Source organism: Eublepharis macularius, chromosome 5 (genome assembly GCF_028583425.1).
Source record: "Eublepharis macularius isolate TG4126 chromosome 5, MPM_Emac_v1.0, whole genome shotgun sequence".
NCBI classification, from domain to species: domain Eukaryota; kingdom Metazoa; phylum Chordata; class Lepidosauria; order Squamata; family Eublepharidae; genus Eublepharis; species Eublepharis macularius.
Genome location: NC_072794.1, coordinates 172,946,861 through 172,967,624, shown reverse-complemented (window position 1 = coordinate 172,967,624; position 20,764 = coordinate 172,946,861). Strand labels below are relative to the sequence as shown.

At 50.5% G+C, this 20,764-nt stretch overlaps 1 protein-coding gene across 3 annotated transcripts in view; it reads right to left on the bottom strand.

The window, feature by feature from the left end:
• Window positions 1-3,074, bottom strand: part of KIAA1755 (KIAA1755 ortholog) — a 36,230-nt gene extending 33,156 nt beyond the window's left edge. For 2 of the 3 annotated variants that reach the window (XM_054979209.1, XM_054979208.1), the window contains exon 1: window positions 2,893-3,033. In XM_054979209.1, the coding sequence (XP_054835184.1) occupies window positions 2,893-2,895 (3 nt within the window). In that variant the 5' untranslated portion in view covers window positions 2,896-3,033. Of the gene's footprint in view, window positions 1-2,892 lie in introns of all 3 variants that reach the window. The other variant, XM_054979210.1, reaches the window with a different exon arrangement.
• Between the last annotated feature and the right edge of the window lie 17,690 nt (window positions 3,075-20,764).

Sequence of the window (20,764 nt, the reverse complement as noted above, 5' to 3'; positions counted from 1 at the left end):
CTAATCTTCAGACCGCTGCCCCTTCAGCTTTTCGGCTCTAGTGTCTGGGTCTGCTTTCGAGCTCCTCTCTTCCCAGCCTCTGCACTTCTGCACACAGCAATGGAGGAGCTTGCATAGGTGTGTTGCACATTGGCAGGGAGTGCATGCAAACTCCAACACTCCAGATCTCTAATGCATGACTGCAGCAAACAAAACTTTAGGCGGCTCCTAGTCCAGCTGCAACAGGTAATAGGTAAATGCAGTACAAGAAATGCTCTCCTTCGCAGCTGCAGGCGGTGAGAATCCAGGGCCTGAGGTGCTCCTGTTACAGGTTTTGTGGCATGTGAGAGGGTGGGTGTCTTCTCCCAGGGCCAAGCACTTTAAACAGATTTGCCTCCTTTCGTGACTCCTCATCCTTTCTGGAGGATTCTGCCAAAGATTTCTGGAAAGAAGCTGGCTGCTTGAATCTCTGCAGATGTGTATCTTTCAGTCTCAAGGATTCGTGCAAGGAAAACAAAAGGGATCCCGTGGTCTGTTTCTCCATGCTGTCCCCGTCCTCTTTCTCGCAGAGCTGACTTCCGAGGCTGCCCGATTTCCTGGCTGCCCCCAGACTCAGCTGACTGGCACCCCCTCTGCATCGTTTACCATCAGCTTTGCTTTCCAGGAGCACCAGTCTCTGCACACGGGCAACGAGGCCTGGGAGCCAACTGGAAGCGCTTGGACCTCCCTGCCCTCCTCGAATAACAAGCCCTGCACCTTTGGGATGTCCCTCCTGCTCTTCCCCCGTGTGGCGCTCTGCCTGGCAAGTGCAGCCAGAGTCCCTAAAGACAATCGCTCAGAGAGACGCCAGGGAAGCCCGAGGGCACCTTTTGCTCAAATTGAGCTGTCGGTCTAGAGGGAGGGGGCTTTGGGTGGGTTTGCCCCAGCAGGAAAGGAGGGGGAATGGGCTGGGGAGGGCCTCTCTTTTCTGGACCTAATTCTCTGTAGCTGGAAAGAGGCAGCGCCAGGCGGTTGTTTCAACCTCAGTGGTTTTCGGTCCCACACGCTCCCTTCCCAAACAGCTTCTCGTGATCTCGGCATCCCTCAATTGCCCGTTTGGTGCCAAACTTGTGTTCCCTCGGCTGATGTCTCTTCATGGGAAAGGGAGTCCTTCCTTCAGGCAGGAGGAAACCTGCTTGCAAGCTGCGAATAGGAGCGCTGGCATGCCACAGCTCTGCTGGTCCCAGACACACAGAGTTATGCCTCGGGAGAGCACTCTTGGACCTAAAAAAACAAACAAGCCTCCAGCCCCCTCCCATGCCAGGCAATTGGAGCTGTGCAAAACGCTAAGAAGGAAAAGTGTAACACAAACCCGAGAAAGAACTCAATAAAATATGTCCACACAGACTAAGAGAACTCCGGCCCAAGCATTGTTGGCACAAGAATCTGCAAGTTTCTGGGTTTCACAGGACTCTTCATCAGGGAAGATCTACAGAAGTTCATAAATGGTGTGTGCGTTATGTGCCGTTAAGTCACCTCCAACCTATGACGACCTTATGAATGAAAAACCTCCGAAACGTCCTATCGTTAACAGATTTGTTCCGATCCTGCAAACTGGAGGATATGGCTTCTTTTATTGAAATCAAGCCATCTCGTTTTCGGTCTTCCTCTTTTCCTACTGCCTTCCACTTTTCCTAGCATTATTGACTTTTCCGGAGAATTTTGTCTTCTAATGATGTGACCAAAGTACAATAGCCTCACAAATGGTACATAGGAATGAAAGCTTAGCCATGACTATATTGCGTCTAAATGTCACATTAGTGCAGCCTAAAGATTCCTCTTGGAGTTCTGTCATTTTCTTGGACTGACATCGTTCCCAAAGGACTTCATACTTTGGTCATGACAGGATCCTCAAAACTTCCCAAATGACTTTTGCGAAAAACGACCATGCACATGTTTTCATTGTTTACTTCTACACTTGCTGTCCTTACACTTGAAAATGTGCTATCTTTCCATTCTCTCTGATGAAGAATTCTGTGGAATCTCAAACTTTGCTTAGTATTCTGCCTTCCACTGGCAAATCAACATTTAACCTGCTTTGCATCCCCCCTCCCTTTGAGCCCCCGGCATCTGCTAAAGCGGCTGAGAGGCACGGGGCGCTTTCAACAAAGCAGGGACGTCCAGGAGGGGTCTCAACAGGGGCCCCTTTTCCTTGCAGCGGTACCTAGTGATTACCAGCAAACTTTGGCCACATCTCCCCAAATTAAAAGTTACACAACTCACCACTCCGCTTCCTGTCTTTTTAGAGACCACAATTGTTTGGAGAAAGGAGCCTGACCTGGGAGAGGGAAGGGGCAAATTTTCCACACGCCGCAGCAGTCTCTGCCTGCTTTATCGAAAAGAGTCCAGTAGCACCTTTAAGACTAACCAACTTTACTGTAGCATAAGCTTTCGAGAACCACAGCTCTCTTCGTCAGATGCCTGCTTTAAGGGCTCATCCAGCTTCCAGGGATGCAAGCAAGAAGGACCCGAAACCAACTTGGAGCCCTCAATAGCATCCCCTGGAGCAGGCGATGTGGCCCGCTCTTCCACTCCAAACGACTTTTAATGGTCTTGGGGCTCTTCAGCAATTGCGGGGGGGGGGGCACGCCAGCCTGCTGGCTGACCATAGAATCCTAGGGTGGGAAGGACCCACTAGGGTCATCTAGTCCAGCCCCCTACACACAGCTGATGCTGCACCTTGGCGAGCCGAAGCTCCTGCCCCACTTTTCACACCTCCTGGGAAGGATGTGGCCCCCGCACTGCAAGCCGCCCAGCGAGGAGCCCCGGCGGACGGCCTGCCCGCTCGCCCCTTCCCCGAAGGCCACGCGAGGGCCCCTGGCCAGGCACTTCGCCCCCCCTCCCCCGGGACCCCTGCCCGAGCGCGCCCTTTACCATGCTGGCCCAGGAGAGGCGCGCGGCCACGGCGGCCGGCCCGGCCTGGGGGCTCACCGGGCGGCTCCTCCGGTCCCCGGTGCGCCGCCTCCGCGCCGCGCCTTCGAGGCCATCCGGGCAGAGGCGCCGGGGCCCCTTGCGTGGCGCCGCGGGGCAGTCCAGGTGCGCCTCGACGGGGACGGGGACGGGGACGGGGGCCTGGCCCGGCCCGTCCGGCGCGCCTTCCTCCCGGGACGCAGCCGAGCGCTCCGCAGCGAAGCCCCGCGCCGCTCCTCGGCCTCCCTCCGCCCCGCCAGCCGGGAAGGGGAGGGGAAAGGGGCGGCCGTCTGGGGGACGCGGCGTCGCGCCTGCTGCCGGGCCGGGCCGGGCCAACAACAGCGGCCCCTTGTCTCCCGGCCTCCGGCACGCAAGGCCCGCCGCGCCTCCCGGCCGCTGCCCAGCAGGGCGCCTCCTGGGCCCCGTCCAGCCGCCTTCCCTGGGACCTGAAGAGGGGAGCTGTGTGACTCTCGAAGGCTCCTGCCCTGGAAATCTGGCTGGTCTCCAAAGTACCCCTGGTTTCAGATCTCGCAGTGCCTCTGAGAGTGTGCAAAGTATCTGAAGAAGGGAGCTGTGTGACTCTCCAAAGCTTCTGCCCTGGAAATCTGGCTGGTCTCCAAGGTGCCCCTGGTTTCAGATCTCGCAGTGCCTCTGGGGGTGTGCAAAGTATCTGAAGAAGGGAGCTGTGACTCTCCAAAGCTTCTGCCCTGGAAATCTGGCTGGTCTCCAAGGTGCCCCTGGTTTCAGATCTCGCAGTGCCTCTGGGGGTGTGCAAAGTATCTGAAGAAGGGAGCTGTGACTCTCCAAAGCTTCTGCCCTGGAAATCTGGCTGGTCTCCAAGGTGCCCCTGGTTTCAGATCTCGCAGTGCCTCTGGGGGTGTGCAAAGTATCTGAAGAAGGGAGCTGTGTGACTCTCCAAGGCTCCTGCCCTGGAAATCTGGCTGGTCTCCAAGGTGCCCCTGGTTTCAGATCTCGCAGTGCCTCTGGGGGTGTGCAAAGTATCTGAAGAAGGGAGCTGTGACTCTCCAAAGCTTCTGCCCTGGAAATCTGGCTGGTCTCCAAGGTGCCCCTGGTTTCAGATCTCGCAGTGCCTCTGGGGGTGTGCAAAGTATCTGAAGAAGGGAGCTGTGTGACTCTCCAAGGCTCCTGCCCTGGAAATCTGGCTGGTCTTCAAGGTGCCCCTGGTTTCAGATCTTGCAGTGCCTCTGGGGGTGTGCAAAGTATCTGAAGAAGGGAGCTGTGTGACTCTCCAAGGCTCCTGCCCTGGAAATCTGGCTGGTCTCCAAGTTGCCCCTGGTTTCAGATCTCGCAGTGCCTCTGGGTGTGTGCAAAGTATCTGAAGAAGGGAGCTGTGTGACTCTCCAAGGCTCCTGCCCTGGAAATCTGGCTGGTCTCCAAGGTGCCCCTGGTTTCAGATCTCGCAGTGCCTCTGGGGGTGTGCAAAGTATCTGAAGAAGGGAGCTGTGTGACTCTCCAAGGCTCCTGCCCTGGAAATCTGGCTGGTCTCCAAGGTGCCCCTGGTTTCAGATCTCGCAGTGCCTCTGGGGGTGTGCAAAGTATCTGAAGAAGGGAGCTGTGTGACTCTCCAAGGCTCCTGCCCTGAAAATCTGGCTGATCTCCAAGGTGCCCCTGGTTTCAGATCTCGCAGTGCCTCTGGGGGTGTGCAAAGTATCTGAAGAAGGGAGCTGTGTGACTCTCCAAGGCTCCTGCCCTGGAAATCTGGCTGGTCTCCAAGGTGCCCCTGGTTTCAGATCTCGCAGTGCCTCTGGGGGTGTGCAAAGTATCTGAAGAAGGGAGCTGTGTGACTCTCCAAGGCTCCTGCCCTGAAAATCTGGCTGGTCTCCAAGGTGCCCCTGGTTTCAGATCTCGCAGTGCCTCTGGGGGTGTGCAAAGTATCTGAAGAAGGGAGCTGTGTGACTCTCCAAGGCTCCTGCCCTGGAAATCTGGCTGGTCTCTAAGGTGCCCCTGGTTTCAAATCTCGCAGTGCCTCTGGGGGTGTGCAAAGTATCTGAAGAAGGGAGCTGTGTGACTCTCCAAGGCTCCTGCCCTGAAAATCTGGCTGGTCTCTAAGGTCCCCCTGGTTTCAGATCTCGCAGTGCCTCTGAGAGTGTGCAAAGTATCTGAAGAAGGGAACTCCAAAGCTTCTGCCTTGGAAATCTTGCTAGTCTCCAAGGTGCCACTGGACCCGAATCCTGCTGTTCTACTGCAGCCCAACACGGCTACCCTCCTGAATCCTTCCACTCAGGGGACCACCAAACTGGGCTTTGGTGGGGGTCAAGGCCCCCCCCAACTGCCATTCTGAAGACTGCAAGACCAGGGAGCAAAGCGAGCTTTGGAGAAGGCCAGAAGAAGGCCGCTATCTTCCCTCCGTTTTCTTGGCGTTCAGATGGACGAAGCCTGCTGTCCGTCTTGGAGGAGACTCTGGCCATGTCCTTTACTCCACTTACACACAAGTCAAAGCATTGTAACCTCTCCTGCACCGTGCACAGCATGCGTAAATAATCTTTTGCCCACTTGGGTTTATATGAGCACTACAAGCACAAGAAATATAGCGGTCTGAGCCCCAAGCGTGCAAACATCCCAGCACCTTTATATCATGGCATCCTCCCTTGTAACACCCCCCCACACACACACACCCCTTGGGCTGTGATAGAAAGGGTCAGGGGTCTTCGTTCCTACTCCTGTCTGAAGAAGGGAGCTCTGCCTCTTGAAAGCTCACACCCTGAAAATCTTGTTGGCCTTTAAGGTGCCCCTGGACTGAGTTATCCCAGGGTGCACATTTCACACACTCTCCTTAGACGACTAGTTCCCCTATGGAATCGGCCTGCTTCATGTGATTGTTTCAGTCACTTGCTGGTATAGCATCACAGAATCACAGGGTTCGAAGGGTCCATACAGAGACCATCTAGTCCAACCCCCTGCCCAGTGCAAGATCAGCCTAAAGCATCTCTGACAAATATTCATCCAGCCTCTTCTTGAATACTGCCAGTGAGGGGGAGCTCACCACCTCCCTAGGCAGCTGATTCCACTTTTGAACTACTCTGACCATGAAAAAGTTTTTCCTAATATCCAGTCGGTACCTTTCTGCATGTAATTTAAGTAAATGCTCTGCTTTTTCTCTTTGCTCAGCACAGACCTACTTCTTCCTCTTCTTCCTGTCATTTCCCGCCCCCCCCCCCAAGACTTCTTTCTGGGAAGGGCTGCAGCTGATGACATGTTAGCAGGTCTGTCTACACATAACAGTGGCCCACCCTGGCTGCTGTTGAGCAGAGGTGGGCTGGGAGTTCCTAGGTTCTCAGGTGCCTGGGGGCCAAGCTGGGCTGGGGCCGCAATGCACAAGGAGAAGGGGCTTAAGGGGACGGAGAAAGTGACTGGCCCGAGGTCACCCTCCAAGCTTCAAGTTGAAGTGAGGATTTGAACCTGGGTCTCCTAGGTCCGTGTCTGATGCTCCAACCACTACACCACACTGCTTGCTCCCCAAATCCTCTTTACGATGACTATGCAGACTGAGGCCCTCTGTGCCACTCCCCTGCCTTGCTTTCAAGCCATTGCCCCTAATCTCGGAGGAACAGAGGATTGGGGGCTGCTAATTTTACTGGGGAAGCAGCACGGGGGGGGGGCGGATTATTAACCCTCTGCTTCCGCTCTGTATGCTGTGGTTTGATCCTCCCCTCCAGCACAGCTGCTGTTAATCCCTTGGAGAGAAAAATACAAGGTAATTTCTTCCCTGGAGCTAATGACAATTTCAGGGGGTGATTTAGGTTGGAGGAAACAGTATAGGTGAGGGCTAAGCCGCCCACCCCTGGAGTGCCATCAAATGAGCAGTCTTAGAGCAGTTGAGCAAATGAGCAGTTTTGAAGTGAAGGGCGGGGCGGGGCGGGGCGGGGGGGGAGCAGGCCATTTTGGTACCACGGGTCTCTATCATCACATCTAGCTTGTTGTGCATACTAACTGGCTTAAGAAAGGTCCTCTGCACATGCTCAGAGATGGTCCCTTACTATTATATCAATATACTACCAGAGGAGGAGGAGGAGGAGGAGTAACAACAACAACAACATTCAATTTATATACCACTCTTCAGGACAACTTAATGCCCACTCAGAGCAGTTTACTATGTTGTTATCCCCGGAGCATTTTCACGATGCTCTGGAGGAGTCCCATCCTTTTCTAAACTACTTTCTATATGTGCCTTACAGTACAATCCTAAGTATGTTTACCCAGAAGCATGCCCCACTTAGTCAATGGGGGTTAATGTCCAGATAAGTATGTACAGGATCACAGCCTTAACGTCTCCGAGAACTTTATGAATATATTCCGAGTTTAGCTGATCCTGTATTGGCTGGTCCATAACAGCATGTTTTGGTTCCCTTCTTCTTTGAAGACGGAAGAGCTGAGAAAAGGCTTTCTGTGATGCACCCCATTCTCTTCTCTCATTCCCCCCCCCCCGCCCCTCCTGGCCAGGCGTGGCCTTTTTGCACAGCTGCCGAAGGGGATCTTTGTGGCTTTTCAGCTTCCTCCGAAGGCACAGAGCCCCATTCACAGGCCCAAGGGGGCTCTCGGGGCCCTCGCTGCTGGGTCAGGTCACTCTCCCACCTTCTTTGCAAATCCACCCTGCCCCTCCCAGCCCTCGGGCTCCGTTGTGCCTCACTAGACATCATGTCATTGAGCGGAAGGGCGAAGATGGGGGGAACTCCGGGTGAATTGCTGGGCAAGGCGAAGTTTTATGGAGGGGACTTGCACATACAAGGGGATATTCTCTTGGATTCTGAATGTGGCTTTCACTGCAGAAGCTATTTTGGACTTCAGGAGGGAGGGGGGAGATACTTCCTTGCAAGTGGCCACCCATTGATGCCCTCTGGAGACCATTTCGGCAGCACTGGCCCCGGCTGCTTAGGGTGTTGCGTGAAGGTGCCTGGCTTGATTTGTCCCAGTTTTCACAAGTGCTTACTTGTGCGAGGAAGGGTCACATCAGTGCTTAGTTCTCATGGCCCCTTCTTACATGCCCAGGGTAATGCCAATCGCCACTTGGGGTCAGGTAGTAATTTTCCCCAGGCCAGTTTAGCCAGGGATCCTGGAGGTGTTTTGCCATCTTCTGGGCATGGAGCAGAGGGGAGGGTGTGTGGGGGTGGGGGAGTTGCGAATTTCCTGCTTTGTGCAGGGGGTTGGACTAGATGACCCCGGAGGTACCTTCCCACCCTATGAGTCTATGATTTTATCTGTCTGTTCATATCTATGTGAAGAAATGGGCTGCAATTCACTGAAGCTTGTATTGAAATAAATGTTCATCTTTAAGGTAACACTGTAATATTTCACAAATGCTTTTGCCTGATCTGTGGTTGCTTAACACGTAGCTGCTAGGGGCTTTTGGGGGCTGACTGCATGTTCTTCCGTGAGGCAGAGTTACCAGCCTCCAGGTAGGACCTAGAATGCTCCTGGAATTACAACATCTCCCAAAATAGTAAAAAGTCCAGTCACTCCTTTAAGACTAACCAACTTTATTGTAGCATAAGCTTTCGAGAACCACAGCTCTGTTTGTCAGATGCATCGTCAGATGCAATAAAGTTGCATCTGACAAAGAGAGCTGTGGGTCTCAAAAGCTTATGCTACAACAAAGTTGCATCTGATGAAGAGAGCTGTGATTCTCGAAAGCTTATGCTACAATAAAGTTGCATCTGACGAAGAGAGCTGTGATTCTCAAAAGCTTATGCTACAATAAAGTTGCATCTGACGAAGAGAGCTGTGGGTCTCAAAAGCTTATGCTACAATAAAGTTGCATCTGATGAAGAGAGCTGTGATTCTCGAAAGCTTATGCTACAATAAAGTTGCATCTGACGAAGAGAGCTGTGGCTCTCGAAAGCTTACGCTACAATAAAGTTGGTCAGTCTTCAAGGTGCTACTGGACTCTTTACTATTTTGCAACTACAGAGTACAGACTAACAAGGCTAACTCTTCTGGATCAACTGACCTCCAAGAAAATTGTAACTTCAGAGGGCAGACTCAATGGCAACACATCATTGCTGACCTCTCTTCCTTTCCCAAATTCCCCCTTCACCAGGAGACACCCCCAAATCTCCAGGAATGTCTCAAGCCAAAATTGGCAACCCTATGGTGAAATACACATTGGTGGGGGGGTGTCCTGGGAGAAGGCTGCCTGCTTTTCTAGCTAGCAGATTTCATACAAGCAAGACTGACGAGGCGATAGGTTATAAATATACAGATCACAGCACAATGCAGGACCACTCGCGTTCTTAATGCGAGTGACTGACCACCAGTGGGTGGCCCAGCGGAAGAGCCCCTGCTTTGCATGCAGTGTCCCAGTTTCAACCCCCAACAGCTCCAGTTTAAAAGGACCAGGCAGTAGGTGATGTGAAAGACCTCCACCTGAGACCCCGGAGAGCTGTTGCCAGTCCGAGAGCCAAGCTACAAGTGACAAATGACACTTGAACTTGGAGCGCAGGTTAGGGTTGCCAGCTCCAAGTTGGGAAATTCCTGGAGATCTGGGGGGTGAAACCTGGAGAAACCTGGAGAAAGTGGGGATTGGGGAGGGAAAGGACCTTGGCTTGGCATAATTCCATAGAGTCCACCCCCCAAAGTAGCCATTTTCTCCAGGTGAACTGATCTCTGTGGCCTGGAGACAAGTTGTAATTCCGGGAGGTCTCCAGCCACTACCTGGAGGCTGGCAACGCTAGCGCAAGTGGAGCACAAGTGAACAGGGAGGAATACACGTGAGTCTGTTCACTTGCCGTTCAAGTGTCATTCGTCACTCGTAGCTTGGCCCTGAGAAAACACCAGGGAGCCAGGTGGACTGATGGGCTGACCCAGGATACGGCAACTGTATTTGTCCATCCCCTGTTGCAGAAGCTCAAGTTCAGAGTACAGAAGGCATTCGGGCCAGAAGGAGTTGCCCCTTCCAGGAATGAAGCCCATAGCTCTGGCTGTGCAGTGCTGTAATGACTAAACAAAGGCTGCATACATGGTGGATGTGGCCTGAAGCAAACCCACGCACAGCCTCCCCTCTCTGGCTTTCCTCATGATGTCCCACAGGGATGGCCGTTCCCAGTGACAAGGCCAGCTGTCTTTGATTACTTCGCTTCTCCCTGCACCCTGAAGCACGGATGGCCTCGCCAGTAATGCTCTGAATGTTGGGTCATGCTGGGAAGTGGCCCAGTGCTCCAGCTGGGAAAACAAGCGGCAGCCAAGTGCTGCCCTGGCCTTCTGCAAAGGAGGTGTATTTTTACACCCTGACAAAGACATCCGAGAGCACTGGGGAGGAAGCCTCAATGAGTCTTAGATCCAGAGGAGTTCGCCGTGTTGGTCTGTAGTTGCAAAATAGTAAAGAGTCCAGTAGCACCTTTAAGAAGAACCAACTTTATTGTAGCATAAGCTTTCGAGAACCACAGCTCTCTTGGTCAGATGCATCGTCAGCTTTCGAGAACCACAGCTCTCTTTACTATTCAATGAGTCTTGGCATCCACATCTGTTTGCTGCTGTCCTTGGAGCCCCACACACTGGCCCTAAACAAGGTATATAGGCTTGGAGGGCCAAGAGTAGCCCTGTAAACGCATTGCAGAAATGCACATACACTATCAAGTGAAATCTTAAGCAATGAGCTTAGACTGGAGGAACTCCGCTTAGGATTTCACTGTATGTGTACTATATTTTCTGTCATGTATACCACGGAGCGGAACGAAGGTCAGTCTCAACTCCCCTCTGTCTGGAGAGCAGGGGGCGGGGCCACCAGCCATGTGACCATTTTCAAGAGGTGCCGGAACTCCGTTCCACCGCTTTCCCCCTGAAAAAAAGCCCTGGGTACCGTGTAGCTTACTGACTGATGGATAGGATGGGTGGATTTAAAAGATATACATGTGCCCCTCAATCAAAGGTTTCTGAGGCAGTTTCCATGTGACATCAACTTTTATTTAGATAATTCTACCCTCTTTTTCTCCCCAAAGGGGAACCAGAGTGGCTCACAATATCTTTGGTGGTGGAGAGTACCCTCAAGTCATAGCTGACGTATGGCGACCCCTGGTGGGGTTTTCATGGCAAGAGACTAACAGAGGTGGCTTGCCATTGCCTGCCTCTACAACCCTGGTCTTCGTTGGAGGTCTCCCATCCAATGACTAACCAAGACCGACCCTGCTTAGCTTCTGCGATCTGACAAGATCAGGCTCACCTGGGCTATCCAGGTCAGGGCACAATATCTTTATCCCTCCTCGATTTTATCTTCACAACAACCTTGTAAAGTAGACTGGGCTGAGCGTGAGTGACTGAGCTTCCATGGCACAGTGGACTGGGGATTCAAATCTGGGTCTCCCAGATGATCCTAGTCCAACATTTTCAGTAGAATCAATAATCAACAATAAAATAATCAACAAAGAGCTGTGAAAAGAAATCTATTTCTAAAAGGAGAGCCAGAACAAACAAACCACGTCATGGGTGTGGTGTGCCAGAAAGCTTTCTGCAGCATTGTGGATTAAAAACTAACGGGAAGGAGTTCTTCTGGAAGAAGTGCTGGTGTGCAGGCCTCCAGATTTGGCTGCCGGCATGGGCCGGCCTTTTCACCTCCTGGGGCCCACAGGTCACCACAGCAATGGTCATATTTCTAAGAGCCACACCCCTCTTGGATAAAAGTATTTGTAGAAGGTCTTCCTTAGGGTTGCCAGGTTCCTGGACTTTTGGGGATGGTGCCTGGAGCGGGAGGCGTTCGGGGAGGGGAGAGAGCTCAGCGGAGATGTAGCCCGCCCTCTGATGTGGCCATTTCATCCGTTGTAATGCTAGGAGATCTCCAGGCCCGACCTGTGTAATTCTCACAGGGGAGCAAGTAGGCCATTATATTCCCTGGTCCCAGAATGTTTTCATGGTCATATCAGACAGGAGTGGATTCCTAAAGCACACGGCCTCTGTTACTCCTATTCTGCAGCCACTCCTTATCAGTTGGAGAGTGCCCTCAAGTCAAAGCTGGCTTATGGCGACCCCTGGTGGGGATTTTCATGGCAAGAGACTAACAGAGGTGGTTTGCCATTGCCTGCCTCTGAAGCCCTGGTCTTTGTTGGAGGTCTCCCATCCAATGACTAACCAACCCTGCTTAGCTTCTGAGACCTGGCACACCTGGGCTATCCAGGCCAGGGCACACTTATCAGTTACCAGGCTCAATTAAAGGGTTTAGCTATCACATATAAAGCCTTTCATGGCTTGGCCCCTCTTATCTATGGGACTGCCTCTCTTCCATATGCTCTGCCATGGCAGCTTCACTCGACAGAACAGGTGCTGGTGCCTGATTTTGCACATGGCAAAATCAACAGCTGCCTGTACACATGCGTTCCCTCTGGTGGCCCCCACCTTGTGGAAAGGCCCACCTGAAGAGCTCGGGACAGGTCCCAGTCTCCTCGCTTTCCACAAACTATGCGATGCTGAATTCTTCAGGAAGGCTTTTTTACACAGGCTGGAGGGCTGTATAATAAGGAAATGGTATGGAGGGGTGCTTTGGTTAAGGAACAGTGGCTGTGAACTTTACTACTAGTATGCACCTACTGGGAAGCTTCCGTGTCATTTAATGCGCCATATGTAAGTGTTTATGCTTTGCTTCAGCATTGTTTCAGCTCTGTTGATGTCACTTCCGAGCACGCAGGAAGTGATGTCAGAACACTGGAATGCCGCCCATGTCCCCCCCACCCCCGGTTTCCTACCATTTCCCCCCCTGCTGACCAGCTAAGCAACGCTGGGAGACCCCTACTGGCAGCAGATGCTACAGTAACGTTGGTTAGTCTTACAGGTGCTACTGGACTCTTTACTGTTTCGCTACTGGCCACAGGGGATCCCGTGCCGCAGCCCCGACATCTCCAGTCCAAAGGACCAGGCTGTAGGTGATGTGAAACGTCTTGGCCTGAGCCGCTGGAGAGCTGCTGGCAGGCTGAGCGTATGATACTGACTTTAATGGACCAAGAATCTGCAGCTTCATTCCTAGGCAGGTCGTGAGAGGGAGGGCAGGAAGGGTCGCATCAGGGCTCAGTTCTCGTGGCCCCTTCTTACATACCTGGGATAATGCTGATCGCCACTTTGGGATCAAGAAGCAGTTTTCCCCAGGCCAGTTTGATCAGGGATCCTGGAGGTGTTTTGCCATCTTCTGGGCATGGAGCAGGGGGTCACTGGGTGTGTGTGTGGGGGGGGGGTATGAATTTCCTGCATTATGCAAGGGGGTGGACTACATGACTCTAGAGGTCCCTTCCAACCCTGCGATTCTATGATTTGCATAAATGTTGCTTTCTTGCTTTTACCAAAACTCAAGCATCTCTGACAGATCTACTTCTCTAGAAAACGATAACCCCAAATGTCCGCACAGTGCTGAGTCCCAGAAGCAATTTGCACACCATGCACAAGCCAGACAAATGAACAGAAAGACTTTGAGCGGGCAGATGGTTTTAGCATCTACAGGCAAGTAAACGTTTTCTAAATTATTTAAGGAAAGTTCTGCTGGGGCCTCTATGATGTAATAATCCACATTCTGACTAGCTAGACACCAGAAGGTTGGCACTTTTCCGCAACTCCAACATGAATGGACGCAAATGACCTTCTGGCCGCACCCTTTCCGGCATCTGTCTGATCCCTCCTGAAGAATGTGTTAAAAGTCTGCATGGCATTAGATACCATCGGCTTGTGACCGTATTCGCAGAGTTGCACGTTTGCAGGGGAACGGGCTGCAGGAGTTTTGCATGCCTGGCTGTGTGTGCGAGAGAGAAAACAAACTTACACTCGGAGCCTTGATAAGGTTTGGGGGGGAAAGGGGGTTCTTTACTGTAGGAACTCCAGACTTGATAGGAAAGAACAGATCCATCCATCTATCTAGTCTAAGGGTGCCACAGGACAAGGTCTGCATCCATCATGTAGTTAGGGACCGTAGACGTCATCACTATTTTGCCTTGCATATTATCTGTTGCTTTAAATATGTACTCCACCCATGCTCCATGTTGTCTAATGTCAGTCCTAGAATTTTTTTTCTTTTATTTAAATATTTTTATTCACTTTTAGAACTGTAACAATAATCAAACAACAAACCAATATAATACATTGCATTTACAAATATTAACACAGCGCTTCAACTTTAATACATCAACAATTAGTGGTGTGAAGAGGGAGGTTGCAGATCTCTTGCTTCTATGAATTCGTAAAATGGGATCCATTTTTCCCAGAAGTTTGATCCTGAAGATTGATATTCCGTCTGATGTAGATTGTCAGGTTTTTTTCCCATTATCAAATGGTTCCAGATTTTTGTAAACCAAAGTTCTGTAGTAGGTGGAGATTGGTCTTGTCAGTCCTAGAATTGATTATGTTCTGCTTCAATATTTTTTTTCTACTCTGTACTGGATTCTTGCTAATGCTATGTCTTTTAAACTTGTATTTATTTACCCTATGGCATTGTTTATGGAAATGTCCTTGATACTGAACTGAAATGTACTTGATACTGATTGTACTAATCTCATATTGTGTAATCCGCCTTGAGTCTCAGTGAGAAAGGTGGACTATAAATGACATAAATAAATAAATAAGATGGTGAAAAAGGTAGATATTGTGACAAAGAGAGGAAGACGAGGTGTCACGAGGAGGAAGCCCTGAGAATAGCAATCTACACAGCAAAGGATAGTGCCTGGGCAGTGAATAGCAAATGGTAAACAGCTCCTTGACTTCTCTGTCTTTCTAACTTTCTGGTGTGCCCCCTCTTCAACTTGAGTCGCCCTCTTCCAACACTCTGGACAACAGTTTCCTTTGACTGATACAAAAGGAGAATATGTCTGTATTTTAATCACTGGGAATGATAAAATAATACTGAGGATTCCTGGCTCGGTTTCTCTTTCATACCAGGAAGTGCTGGACCCACCTTCCTTGGGGAAAGCCCCTCTGTCCCTGCCCCTTTGCAGTGCTCCTGGGTGCCCCTCCCCTTCTCCTGGATTCACAGATGACAGGCAGGGTCAAATGGGGCACTGCCCCTTTAGCTGGGGCTCTTGCTGAACCCCTCTGGGGACAAGGGCCTGATCCCCTGCGCCCTGCTGATTCTTTTGACCGGAGTCCTGCAATGCGTTCCACGTGGGCCTTTCCTTGGAAGAAGCCTGGAAACTTCAGCTGGTCCACAGATTTGCTAGGGGCGCGTGTCAGGAGGAGTCACAGTCTGTTGTCTGGAGCTCCTCGTGGGCCTAGGCAGTCAATCTCTCAAGACACACAAATTAGAATCACAATCAATAACCACAAACAGTTATGTTAACAAGTGACAAAAGTGCTAAAGTGCATAATAAATATTTATAAATAGATCATACAATAAATATACATCCAATAAATACCATCACCGTAAAGCAAATCTTTAAAGGTACAGAAGCAAACAATAGTACAATCCGTAGAAGCTCTTCATTGCACGAAGATGGCGAATAGATTTGTGTCTGTGCTTTCCTAATTCTCGTCTAATACTTGTTTGTTTTCTCTTACAGGTTCAATAAAACATAGTCCACCAGAGGATCCCTATGGGTGCTGTAGCACAGTGGTTAAGTGGTTCGGCTGCGAATCAGCACTCTACTGGTTGGAATCCCACTCTTGCCATGAGCTCAGCAGGTGGCCTTGGGTAAGCCCCTCCTCTCAACCCAGCTCCCTAGCTGTATTGTGAGGATAATAATAACGCTAACTTGTTCACCGCTCTGGTTGGGGACTAATCTGTCTGGAAGAGTGGTATATAAGCACAGTTATTATTATTATTGCAAGATTTGCTTGCATTTTGCCAGGCCTGTAAGACGGAGCTATTCCGCCAGGCATATGGCTGACGCCGGGCGGTGCCCCCCCCATGGAGGGGGGGTTAAACTATTCCCCCATGTGAACGCAGATGCTGCTGCCACACTTATTATTACGGTATGGATTTGCTCTGGTAACATCGCTGTGTGATATACTAAACTTTTGCTATGTACTGCTTTTTAAATTTTTTAAAAATTATTTATATGTAATAGATGACTCTGTAGATGATATGATTGTGTTTTTTAATGTGTTTTAATGATGTGTAAATTTGTATTCTGTTATCCGCCCTGAGCCTGCGGAAGCGGGGAGGGCAGAATATAAATACAATAAATTAAATTAAATTATTGTTGTTATTAGTATCTCTATGTTCGTGATTACAACGTAACCAGAGCCTTTCTTTACAATTGCAATCCAGCCTGTGGGATGTCGCTGGCAGTAGCTCCGCCCAACAGACCGCTAGCCCCGCCTGTTTCGCTTGCTATGCTTTCTCAAGGGCTAGTATTCATAAACCTGGATGAAAAGATGAATTGTGTAAAACACATCCCATCTACTGTCAATAAAGTAATAAATACAGCTACAATGCTCTTTGTCTTTACTCACAACTTGTGTGATTCTTCTGCCGACCGAATGTACCTAGTTCCATTGAGTGACAGATAGCACTCCTAGAATTCCAACTGAACTCCTGACTGCAAAGATCAGCTCCCCTGCAGAAAATGACAGATTTGGATGGTGAACTCACCACAGCACAAGGGGAGAGGCCATGGCTCAGTGGTAAAGAATCTGCTTGGCCTGTAGAAGGCCCAAGGTTCAAACCCCGGCATCTCCAAATGGACCAAGGGTTTGATTCAATACAAGGCAGTTTTTTTCCGAGTTTGTGTGACTCTAAGGCCTTGCATCCCTTCTGAGGTCAATCCCCTCCCCAAACTCCACCCTCCTCAGGCTCTGCCCCAAATCTCCAGGAATTTCCCGAAGCAGAGTTGGCAACCACAGCTCCTTATGTTCCAGAGCAGTGAGAAGTTCTAGGGCAGCACTTCTCTGGGCTGGTTCTCTTTGGAGGAACGAGCATGGGAGAATTCTGGGGGAGCTGAGATTTTGGTTTTATTTACAAACATACGAAGAGGTCAGTGAACGAGCTTACGTATGTCTTTTCCGGCTCCCAGTTGCTTTCTCAATTGCTCAGAGCTGATGGGGACGAGCAACTTTGCTCTCATTTCTGGCAGGACCAGAAGGCCTTGGGGGCCCCAGGGCTACCTCCGGGCTCAGTCGCCAACAAACTTTGCATGCCAGCCTTCCGGGCACTTTTGCACTGAATGTTACTGTATCGATCAATAGCGAATCAAATCTTGGCTGTACGAGAAGCCTGCCCGCTTTGCTATGCAAACAGTTCGGAGAGTAGCACGTGGGATCCAGGAAAACATCTGGACGTTTTATCCTGCTTCTGCTGGTTTTGCTTAACCCCTGGCTCTCTCCTGCAGCATGGACTGGAGTGGGAGGGGAAGAAGAAAGACAGCCGGAGAGAGAGAGCAAAGCCGTTCTCCAAGGACCGGGGCTGGGCTGAAGTCTCCAGTGACAACATTGACGAATTCTCTCTGATTCCCCTTACATTCTCAGGCCTTTCTTGACAGCTTCATCGCAGAGCAGAGGGAAGGGCAAGGCAGGTGTGCAGGGGTAACTGGGGACCAGGCAGGAGGAATAGCAGCCAACACCCACTCCCTATGGACTAAAGGCCTCTCTGGTACAGAGGTCTCTTTGGGAGAAAGAGACTCCTCGGGAGTAAGCTAAAGGGGCAGGAACAGGCAGGAGAAGGGGGATAAAAGGCCTCCGCAGGAACAAAGGACCAAAGGACCGCTTGCTCCCCCCTGAACCTGCCCACCTTCTAAGAGGCCCCACTCCAGACGCCCCTCTTGCGGAGGCTGCGTGCAGAGCTACCTGGCCAGCCACTTTCCTCCGGAGGCACTCCATTTATGGATTCCCACCTTGAGAATTTCAAACAACACCTAATTCGTTGTATTTCAGGCCCAGATTAAAATGGTTTTCTCCTCCAGGGTGTTTGATCGCTGAGTTGCTTTACTATCGCATCCTGCTTATCATGCTCCTTCCAAGCCATCACCAAACCTTTCGGTATTCCTTATCGTGGCTGCTTATTCTCAGCTGATATCGAGCCCTCTGAAAGCAATCAAAGGTTCTTAGTGAATTCCTTAATTTGTGTGAAGTCAGCAACTGCAAACGGCGTAGATCTGCTACCATGGGAGAATGCTTGTGTGTATGTGTAAAGGAGAAGTACATTGTAATATTTATGGCCTTCTCTACACATTTTGGCTATTAAGCAACTGCCTTGTTCTCTTGCCAGCAGAAAACTCCTACAAGTAACGACAGTCTTGCGAGAGGAGGAGGGGGACGTTCACTCTCTGGGGTCCGCAGAACAGACAGAAACTGGGCTGCAGACCCCCTGCTTCTCCTCCCTGACCACTTCCTGCCCCTTTCCAAAAAAAGAAACCCAAAGGTCTGAAAAGATGAACTTTCTTCCCATTTCTTCTGCCTTTACTGTCCAGAAAAGAGGCCCCTTTGGAAATCCGTTCCTGCAGCACAGCTGAGAGCCGAGGCAGGGCTGCTCCCGAAAGGTCTTGGCAAGGCGCCCTGCAGGCAGCAGAGCCAAACTCTGCTGAAAGAGAGAGAGAGAGAGAGAGAGAGAACCAGGAGAAAGCAAGCAAGCCCAGGAGAGCAGCTCCAGAGTGAGGGAAAGGGAAAGCCGTCCTCACTGTAGCACTGATATTACTGGCAGATACCAATGGACAGGGGTACTGTTGGACACTGGGGGGTGCTGCATGTCTCTTTGAATGTAATGTATAAGTCTAGCAATATGCCACTCTCTTGTCTAAGGTGGGAACGCCTACTGACTCCTCCTCTCTTGCCTCTGTGCCTCTTGGGAGATTTCACACCTTCCCTCATGCTCTTCCAAGAGAAAAGATGTAAAGCCACCACGCTCCTTATGGAGCCCTTCACTTTGTCCACAAACCCGCACCTACATCCTCGCTGCCTAGTTTCAGGCCGTGGTATTAGACTAGAGAATGTAACTCTTTAGAATAGGATCTTTCGCTTGTTATTACCAGAAGATATTGCTATGGAGAAATCTGCTACAATAAACTGTAAGTTCTATCTTTCTATGAATTTTGTCTGAGGATTAATTAATGCACGTTTGTGAGGGTTTAAACGCTTCTGACTAAATAACTCTGCTATATATTACTCTGGTAAGTTACTAAACTAAAATAAATATATAAAATACATAATCTCTAACAGGTACCAGGTTGCAAACTGGAGAATGGCCGCTAACTTCACATTCCCAGAAGCAGAGTGAGAAAAGGCAGGAGCAATTTCTCCTAATCACAAACAGTTCCTACCCTCATTCTTGCTCCACACACACACGCGCACACAGAGTGTGGACTAGGGCTGCCAGTCCCCCGGTGGGCGCAAGGGATTCCCCACTCCCAACCTTTGCCCTCGCCGCCACTCACCTGGCCGGTGGGGGGTGGGGAATGCCCAGGGAATGAACCTCAGAGACAAAAAACCTCCCAGGACAGCACAGAGTGGGTGTGGCCCCACTGGGCATGACATCACTTCCGGAAGTGACATCATTTTGCCTGGCAGCAGACATTCTCCTTCACAGGGTTCTAAATATCCCCATACCACACACAAAGAGTGAAAGTAACTTTTCCCTGCCACTACTCGTTGTCCTGCCTCCAATCTGGGAAAATTTAGGATGCTGATGAAGTCAGCTGCCAATCAGACTTTCTAAACACTGTAAGAACTCCAACCAGGACAGCTGATTGGGCATGTGGGATGGGGCTATATCTTCTTGGCCCCATTTTAGGTACACTTAGAACACTCAAGGTGTAGGGAAGAATCACAGAATCCCAGAGTTGGAAGGGACCATACAGACCATCTAGTCCAACCCCCTGCCCAGTGCAGGATCAGCCTAAAGCATCTCTGACAAATATTCCTCCAGCCTCTTCTTGAAAACTGCCAGTGAAGGGGAGCTCACCACCTCCTTAGGCAGCTGATTCCACTTTTGAACTACTCTGACCGTGAAAAAGTTTTTCCTAATATCCAGCCGGTACCTTTGTGCATGTAATTTAAGCCCATTGCTTCGGGTCCTACCCTCTGCTGCCAACTGGAACAGCTCCTTGCCCTCCTCCAAATGACAGCCTTGCAAATATTTAAAGAGAGCAATCATGTGTCCCCCCCCCCCTCAACCTCCTCTTCTCCAAGCTAAACATTCCCAAGGCCCTCAGCCTTTCTTCGTAGGGCTCAGTCTCCAGTCCCCTGATCATCCTCGTCGCTCTCCTCTGCACCCTCTCGATTTTGTCCACATCCTTTTTGAAGTGAGGCCTCCAGAACTGCACACAATACTCCAGGTGTGGCCTGACCAAGGCAGTATAGAGAGGGGCTATGACCTCCTGTGATTTCGACGCTATGGCCCCTTTGATACAACCCAGGATTGAATTAGCCTTTTTTGCCACCGCATCACACTGACTGCTCATATTTCTTACCCCAAGATCCCTTTCACATATACTACTGCCCAGAAGTGTATCCCCCATCCAGTATTTGTGCTTCTCATTTTTGTGGCCCAGATGTAATACTGTGCACTTGTCTTTGTTGAATTGCATCCTATTCACAGCTGCCCACTTCTCCAGAGTATTCAGGTCTTGTTGAATTTTAATTCTATCTTCTTGGGTGTTTGCTACCCCTCCCAATTTGGTATCATCAGCAAATTTAATGAGCAGCCCTTCCACTCCTTCATCCAGATCATTGATAAAAATATTGAAAAGTACCGGGCCCAAAACCGGGCCCTAAAAGAGAACAGGCATGTTAATGGAGAGAACAGACATCATAGCATATGTCTACCATTGCTTCAGTCAGATTTCACCCCAAGATACAAACACCAAAAGGAAACATTTGTTCCTCCAATTGGGGGTCACCAGGGCTGGTGCCAGAGTTTTTGGCGCCTGAGGCCGGGGGCAGCTTCAGGGCTGTTGCTGCCCCATGCACACGTGCACCTGGACTGCATGAT